Below are 9,031 nucleotides of genomic sequence, written 5' to 3' on the forward strand. Positions count from 1 at the left end.
GCGCTGACTCTGAGCTTCAAATTTGGCAGGGCACGAGTTCGATTTCTGGTATTTGCAGTCTCAAAAATAATTATTTACAAATAATTAAATACAAGAATTATATCCGAGACCACTGATGATGGGTATTTGGCAAGACTCGAAACAGCTGTATGGTCAGTCAAAAATTCAATTAATTAAAATAATATAAAATGAATTTTTGTTGTTTTAGTTCACTACTTTTTGAAGACCTCTTTATTTAATAAAAATAAAATTATTATTTGTTGATTTGATACCTTTAATTTATCGTTAGATTACAAATAATCCGTTCGCGTAGTCATGATTTTAGAGAAACTTTTTGAAAACTTATGGCATGATCAGACTCTTCAGGAAACCCATGTACTTACTATTTTTTACATTCACTTACGCATACAATGTCTTTCTCATAATATTTTCATTTAAAATACGCTTAAAAGTTCCGTTGTGGTTCTATAATCTGCTTATTGTCCACTTGGTAGTCCTTTGTTATAAGCAAACATTTGCTCTTTTTGTACGAGTATAGCGCAACCTTAATGGTTGGTGAAATTAAATAAATAAACATTTTGGAATAACGTAACAACTCTTTCATCAGTGGCTTGGGTGAGGATTTTTGTTATAAAAAGTTCGATTCAATTATGCGTAAAACCGTATTTAACAGTGGTTGAATTGCAGTTCCAGTTTTCTGCTCTCCAACATAGTCGGAGTCACCAGCTGTTGTCATGTGTAAGTAAAAATGTGAATGACGATGATTATGTCCTTTCGGTTTGGCATTTAGCTTTAACTGTTGGTGCCGCTTGCTTGTTACTGCACTACAGTTGCTATCCAATTGTCCATAGTACCTACACCCTATCGTTTCGTATCGTTGCATTGAAGTGCTCGCATGAGATTAAATAACGTGACGCATTTTAAGCAATGCAAAATGTGTGCTATATTCTTGACACCCTGCAGGCATTGCTCCATCGAATAAATAGTATTTTTTACCCTTTTTTGTTGACGTTTATCGTCAACGTGTACCAAACATCATGCCAATGTCAATCGAATGCTAATATTTGCGTAGACAATGGAGCAGCAGCAACGAGGACCATACTGTCAGGAACGAGGACTACAGCTTGTTGTTGCTTTATTGGCAGTAAAGTCGTAAGCTGAGAGTGTCTTTATTTGAATTTAAAATTGTTGTAGTAAAGTGTTGTGCTTGCAGTTTTATTTATTTTGCTCTTTTCGATTTTAGTAGCAAGGCTTCACCGATTTTTACTTTTTCAATTGGTTGGTCCTTTAGTATATTTTTGTGCGATTAATTTAAGTGCAAAGCACCTTTCAATACGAATTAACGTGATTCTATGAAAATTTCAATACACAAATAAATATACAGGAAATATATAGCAAATTTGAATAATAGTTCTTCTTGCATTATTCCGGGAAGTAAAATTTTAATATTTAGTTTATCGAAAATACAGATGATATTAAAAAATAAAAAAATTTACAGGAAAAGATATATGGTAGAACAGTAAAAAGTGTTGCCAATGAATTAAAATTTGTAAATGAGAGTAAAAAAATTGTTTAGCATTATATCTACATAATACCGCCTCGGTTTTCATAATGTAAACACTTAATAATAATTAATTAATTAATAGCAATTGAAGTCTGCTAATTGTGCAGTGTAAAGATAAGACTGATTAATATCAAATATTTGTGGTACTACTGTATTACCACTTTACTATTAATTGAAACACTTTTAATTAAATGTTGTAAATGTTTTTTAATTTTGCGAGCATTTATATTTGTATACGTAATTATTTTCTCATGCTTCAGAGAAGACGCGCTAAATGCTACTGGACGCTATACCATAAAATTAGTAACTGTTTGTACCAGATGGCGTTGCGCTGGTTAATGTGTTCGTCACATATTCTTAAAGTTATTCCAAAACACACCAACTGAAGCAAATAAATCAGTTAAGAGCAACATATTTTATGACATTATTTTCTCTCCTTTTACTTCTATATTATTTTAATTTTTGACTCCTGACTTCAATATAATATTTGTGATTCTTTTCCAAACAGGACAATGCTTCCAAATAAGCAGAAGGCATTAATATTGCAAAAGTGTGTTTCTCACGTGTAAATATGTCACTTGTCATCAATTTCGACGAGGGTACAACAGCAGTAAACAGGACCTGTTCATATAAACTTTATAAACTTGCAAAAAAAGGATAACAAAATAACAACATAGAAATACAAGTCAATTGTTGGTCATGTTACAAGCTACAATAACAAAAACCAAATAAAATAACATAAAAATCGAATCAACAGCTATACGATTAAACAACAACAATAACATATGCAGCTTTGTATGTATTATGTACGATAAATCTAAGGAACAACAAACCATGTCAGTAATAAATTTTATATGCAACAAACAATCTAATTTAAAAATCATTAAAAGTTATTTCATTAGAGTAACAAATTCTAGCAGCACAGGAGAGATGTCAACCGTTCTGTTACAGGCAATAAGTCAATGGACACTGGAGAATTGAAAATAGTGCGCTCTTATGTCAATGGATTATTAATTCGTATTCAATAAATAAAAAGATCTCTTAATCGTAACCGACGATAACAGTATAGGTGGTGTCTTCTCCACATTCAAATTGGATACGCTTTGAGAATTGTAAGCATTTATATTACCTGGAAAGTAAACTAGTTCAATTTCATCAAGATCTTAATCCATCAAATAAAATGTATAGGATTATATATAAAAATAAAACATAGAATTTAATAGTTCTTCATCGGTAATACATTTGTACTTAAATGGTTATAAAATTTAAACCACCATACATCAATATAAAATCCCCACAAAAATGTATGATAACTGTTCAATAATTATGAGTGTGAACGTAGTAATATATAAATGATCATTACCGACTTCCAGATAAATTTTAATTAATGTAGAAGTATCAAATGAATTCAAATCTCTATGTAAATTTCTAGAAAGTACTTCATCATTCCTAAGACGTTCCATAATTTTCTAAATTGTAGAACATTTTAACATATTATAAGTGTAATCGCGAGAGTGTTGAACATAAGGAAAAGAGATGCAAGAGAGTACATTTATTCCCAGCATTTATATCGAATTAAACTCTCATTAATGTTCGTGTTTATATAATTTAATTTTTTACTCTCACCATTTATGGAAGTTGAGCACTATTCCAGTAAGTCAGCATACGTCTCACTTACTATCTATTAAGTACACTGCAACAATAGTTATAGATTAACACTTAGGATTGTACTATTTATATCCAATAAAAGATGTTTAAAAAAAAAAGAAAATTTCAGCTTAGAAATGTTTAGATATCTATCAGTTTAAGATGCATTGATTCTTTATTCAAGTATTCGAAATATTTTTTTTTTCAAACAAAACAGTTTTTAATCTCATAATAATGCAATAGATTTTTATATATTTTGCTAAAATATTCTTAAAATGGAAAATCTGATTTCGCCGAAAAATGATCCGTCTAGTGATGTTGATCCTATTAGTGATGCAAAATTAGAAGTATCGGAACAAAAATTAGAAGATACAATTGATAATCTGCCATTAAGTGATGTAGAAACATTTACAAAAATTGAAGACATTGGCAACGCGAGTGGAGTAAGTGCTTGCATTGCTGGCAATGAAACCACATTTGAAGAAAATGATTCTATTGCTAATAGAGAAGTCTTACTTCTTGATAATTATAATGAAGCAAGGACTGATGTGGTATTCGTAAAAGAATGTACTCCTATCGAAAATAGCAAAATTATTGAAATCGAATTATTGAATTTGCCGAAGGAAACTCAATATAACCGTAACAAAGGTGCTATACCAAAAACCACAATAAGTATGTACAAAAAAAATAAGAAGGCAAAGAAATCCGAAAAGGAGTTTCGTACACTGTTCGATAAAAGTCGTGATCACTCCAGCAAAGATTCTAGTTCTGATGAAGCCATTACAATAGTAGCAACCGGAAAAGCCAAACCTGATAACAGTTTTGAAATTGAAGGTGTAAAGCTTAATCCGAACAAAGGGAATAATGAAGTAGAAGTACTCGAAACCGCAACATCTTATTTGATGGATTCAGATCTTGATGAAACTGAACTGGTTTACTTTCCAGGTAATTTAAATGCTTACGATTCTCAAAACGTATCCAATTTGGATGTGGAGAAGGTACCACCTACATTGTCATCGTCGGTTACGATTAAGAGTTCTTATGCAGATGTTTCTGATAGCAGTAGCACAGATGATGAATCATATACCTTGCTAAGTATATTATTTCGAAATCGTTTGAAAACTATAGAAAAGCAATTTGAAAGTATAGACGAATATATCGGTAGCGCAGATATTTTAGAAACAACCCGAAAAAGTGACTTAGAGTTTATTTTTAAAAAGATGAAGTTTGACATACAGTCCTTGGAAAATTATTTGTTTAATCCGAATTTACATATAACAAAACCAAAAATTAAAACTCTTCAAATTCAGCTCCGTAAAATTTTAGCATTGAATATAGGACTCCGTGGTAAAGTGTACGTGAAACGTAATACAATTACCTACGCCCTAAAGCAGCTTGATATTGCAGCAAAACAACCCAAAACCCCCTCTGAAGACAATAATTGGACTATGACAAATATGAAAAATATACATATTTTTTTTCGAAGGGAAGAAGTTTGTGATAAAGACATCAGTTTCTGCAAAATGAAAACAACTCTTATTGAAATTCATGGCAATCCAAATTCACTATATCTCAAAAATTTTTCTGATTCCATGATTATATGCGGACCAGTCACTGGAACAATATTTTTGGAGGATTGTATAGAATCAATTCTTGTAGTTGCATGTAAACAGATACGCGTAAAGGATTCAGAGGTCTGCTATTTATATTCGCATGTGTCAAATTATATAGCACTAGAAAATTCAAGACGAATTATGATTGGAGTGTATGAAAACGACTACCCGCGCATTGATGTGGACATTAGTAATGCTTCTCTAAATATGGAATCAAATAACAATACCAATGTCGACGACTTCGGTTGGAATACTGAAACTTTTGGGCAATCTACGAATTGGAGTATGTTGGAATACAATGAGGCGCCGACCATAAAGGAAATGAAAATGAAAATATTAAATAATATTAAACTTAAAATAAAGGATCTTGAAGATCAATTTTGATGTTATACTGAAATTGAATTTAAAATTTTTGTAAAGGAATTTAACGATTGAAAAATATATTTTTGTTTCGAAATTCAATTGATCAATAAATTATTATTTCACTATCAGAATTAAAATTATGATTTAAACAACGATGGCTATCCTGCCCTTGCAGTACTATAACATAGATTTAAAGTCTTTTGTATTGATACTGCATGTTTGCGAAGGTTTACTCTCAGGAAGATCAAACTGCTTCATTTTCTAATCAAAACGTCTTGATATTTTTTAAAACCGGGTTTAATCTGTAGAGTATGTGATCAGTTGGGCTTATTATTTGAACACTATGTTTGCTTTAGTGGGACATATTATAAAACATATTGCTAATATTTTGTACCAGTCCGCTTTAAATCTCAGTTTTACTAAATATTAGAAAAAGTTTTTTTAAAAACTTTTATAGATATCTATAATAATCTTTGAACCAAAGAGCATATAAAAGTATGATATGTACTTTTACTCTATACTTGCAGTATATATCTGAAAGTATATTAAGCAGTTCTGATGAACTTCTGGGAATACGACCAGCATCTGATTGTGAAGTGTACAGCTTAATTATGGGTTTGACAGCTAGTATTTGAAAAGCGGGAGCTAACAGATTGTAAAGAAACTCAATTTGAATTTTCGATCCGTGTTTTTAATAAAATAGAAAATCAATTCGCTTTCTGAAGGGTACGATAGATTTACTTGTAATTGCTGTGAGCAAAGCTTATACTTTTATATGTATTTTATTTTTCAATCAAGTTTGCCATAAAATAATTTTTATATAAAATTATGTGTAGTTAAATTTATAAAAAAAATTTATTTTAGATTTTTATTCACTTTTCTTGAGCATTTAAATTGTGTGGAAAATTAATCAAATACTTAACGATGGATTGTGACAGCAAAGAAATTTTTGGTTCTGGAACTAATGATGACGAACCCAAATATGATTCTGATGTGTCTAATGGCTCTAGCTGTGCTTTGGATGAATGCGCTGCTGATATATTAAGTGGTGATACTCCAGTAAATCTTTTGACAGAACTATTTCAAGGATGTACCCCTACCGAATATTATCTATATATAAGATTTTCGGAATATCTTCACGTTATTGAAAATATTTTGAAGGAATTGTTGAGGCAAATCTCAGTGCAAAATGATGATGAGGAGGCAAATAAAAACCTAAGTGAAATATTTGCAAAACTAAGTTCTGATGTTGAAAAGTTCCGTACTGAATATGAGCCATCTTTAATATTACTAAATGAAACACATGCCGTGTTAATACAGCAAGGGTTTAATAAAATTAAAGATATCTATGCTGATATACGAACCACATTGTATGATAGAACCAATTTAAGCTTACTTTCAGCGGATGAGGATATGAATGATGAAGAAGTTGAAGACATCAAACACTGGACAACAGTTGAACGCATCAGAGAGCATATTGTTATGAGTCGTGCTGAGGTCAATGGTAAAAGGATTGAATTAGCAAATATAAAATCTTCCATAATTGAAATTCAGGGTAATCCCTTATCTCTTTATATGGAAAATATTAGAGATTGTCTGATCTATTGCGGTCCGTGTACAAATACTATCAATGTAAGAAAATCTTATGATACCACCATGGCATTGGCTTGTAAGCAATTACAGCTTATGGAGGTCCGAAATTGTCAGATATATGCTCATGTCACCAACAATATTACACTTGAGCATTGCTTCGAAATTACTATAGGGGGATATAGTTACTACTATCCTCAATATGAGGTTGATGTGGAAGCGTCTAAGCTTGATTTTGATTGTAACAATAACACAGAAGTAGCTGATTTTTCTTGGTTAATTAAATGCGTTCGTTCCCCAAATTGGTCATTTATGGCTAATATGGATTCACTTTGCTGGCAAGAACTCAGAGCAAAAACCATTGGTTTCGTTGCTAAGGAACATATTCTAGAAGATTACTGAAGATTATTAAAAGAATTTTTTATTTATTGTTCTTTGTTATTGTATTTTTTATTTTTTGCTACTTTATTTTTTTTCTGTAATTACCTTAGGGATGAAATTTATTTTTGAAAACTTACGAACTCTGATTAAATGAAGCCCAGTAATTTGTTCAATATTTCAAGAAATAAAAGTAATTGAGCTTAGAGTAATCGTTTTCAGGAAGAGCGCTTGAATATACATGGTATGCTGTTTCTCTTTCTTTTTCACAGTATCTGCAATCTGAATTTGATTGAATTCCCACTTTCGTTAGGTGATTATTTAATCTACAGAGACCGGTCAATAATCTCGTTATAGTTCTAAGGTTATTTTTTAATTGTTTTATGAACAATGTTTTTCGCTAAAAGCATTTTAGATTATGATAGTCCTGGTAGCCTTTTCTAATAGAGTTCTCTTTATTTTTCCTTAGCGCCTTTCATAAGAATGGATAGAGTTCCTTTGCCAAGACCACAGAAAGGTTCTGGGTCTATCATTATTCAAACCGCGCCTCTTCTTGCAAGTTTGTCTGCCATTGCATTGCCTTGGATGCCAACATGCCCCGAAATTAATATTAAGTGCACCTGATTGTTCCAGTTGAGTATGTTCAACTTGTCAATGCACTTCCATACTAGTTTGGATGTTACTTGGTATGATATGAGTGCCATTATAGCTGCACGGCTGTCAGTCGGTATTGCAATTTTACGCAATTTTTTAATGCGATAACAAAAAATATTTTTTGTTTTTCTTATAACGTTATAAATGAATATATTACAATTATAAAAAAAAGACCAATGCTGTTAATTATACACATAAATTTTTATTAATTTTTTTTTAATTTAATGTAGGTTACTGTCCTTAACAGCATTATTTTTAGAAACAGATATATAGATATTGATCAATAATGAGCCAAAGTATTTACTCTAAATATCAAATACTACAGTGAATAAACAAATTCTGAATAAACATTGTTTTCCTTCATATACTCATATAAGGAGAACAATAGAGTTGCTTGCAATTATTTGCAATGGAGGCGTTCATGCAACAAAATTTGCTCCGCAGTGCTTAACGTTGTTTACCGAATGGACTTGACACATATTGCAAGTGCACATAACCATGAAAATCCGGTGGTTTTCCCACTGGCATATAGAATCCAGCTACTGACTATGATTGTTTAAGTAAATATTTCTGTTCGACTAACAACCAGCAATGAAGGCTGCGGTTGCATTCGCAGCTCTTGTTATTGGCAATGAATTCAAATTGTGCACATTTTTCATATCCTTTTTCGGTGATGTCCTTATGCAGCATGCACATATATCAGCGTTTGGAGCGTTCGGGCATTCAAGCAATCACACCGAACAAAAATTTGTATTTTTTGTGTGAAATGCAAAATTGCTCTGCTGTTGTGTGATGTGTGATGTGTATTGTGTGTTGTATGTTGTGTGTTGTATTGCGAAATTGGGAGTGGCACTGCGATATTTGTGAAATTGTGTACGTGCTTGTTGTTGTAGGTTGCTTACACCTGCAATGTTTGCGCTTACAATTTGCGAATCGAATTGATTCTTATTTTAATAAAAATTTTAAAATTTATTTCATTTCTGTGTCATGTGGGATATTAGAGAATTTTGTTATTACACTTCTGCAGGCAGAAGTAAGAGTGTGTGCATACCGGATGATTGCTTGTGTAACCGTAAATTTATATGTTTGCATTCATAATTTTTTAAGGACCTTTTCCTTTTTGTTTTCCTACTGGCAATGCAAACATATTGCCTTACATAGCGGGGGGTGTTTGTGTTATTTACGATATTTGGCAGCGTTCGAATACGTCAAACAGAAAAGC

At 31.6% G+C, this 9,031-nt stretch overlaps 3 protein-coding genes across 3 annotated transcripts in view; all 3 read left to right on the top strand.

Moving 5' to 3' along the window:
- LOC119667184 overlaps positions 1 to 1,903 on the top strand; it is a 79,735-nt gene extending 77,832 nt beyond the window's left edge. The window contains exon 4 of the mRNA XM_038076472.1: positions 1,825 to 1,903. Within this exon, the coding sequence (XP_037932400.1) occupies positions 1,825 to 1,903 (79 nt within the window). The remainder of the gene's footprint in view (positions 1 to 1,824) is intronic.
- A 1,523-nt stretch (positions 1,904 to 3,426) lies between these two features.
- Positions 3,427 to 5,252, top strand: LOC119671679. Its single transcript, XM_038082424.1, has one exon. It carries the CDS (start codon positions 3,487 to 3,489, stop codon positions 5,206 to 5,208), a length of 1,722 nt encoding a protein of 573 aa, XP_037938352.1. The 5' UTR covers positions 3,427 to 3,486; the 3' UTR covers positions 5,209 to 5,252.
- Positions 5,253 to 6,111: 859 nt separating this feature from the next.
- LOC119667185 lies at positions 6,112 to 7,179 on the top strand. The gene has a single exon (XM_038076473.1). The coding sequence runs from the start codon at positions 6,112 to 6,114 to the stop codon at positions 7,177 to 7,179; it is 1,068 nt and encodes a 355-aa protein (XP_037932401.1).
- The last annotated feature ends 1,852 nt before the right edge of the window (positions 7,180 to 9,031 follow it).

This window comes from Teleopsis dalmanni, chromosome 1 (assembly GCF_002237135.1).
Source record: "Teleopsis dalmanni isolate 2A chromosome 1, ASM223713v2, whole genome shotgun sequence".
In the NCBI taxonomy this organism is placed as follows: Eukaryota; Metazoa; Arthropoda; class Insecta; order Diptera; family Diopsidae; genus Teleopsis; species Teleopsis dalmanni.

What these genes read in the sequence shown, in the direction of transcription:
- LOC119671679 (XM_038082424.1), top strand. Translation starts at nt 3,487, where the DNA reads ATGGAAAATCTGATTTCGCCGAAAAATGATCCGTCTAGTGATGTTGAT.
- LOC119667185 (XM_038076473.1), top strand. Translation starts at nt 6,112, where the DNA reads ATGGATTGTGACAGCAAAGAAATTTTTGGTTCTGGAACTAATGATGAC.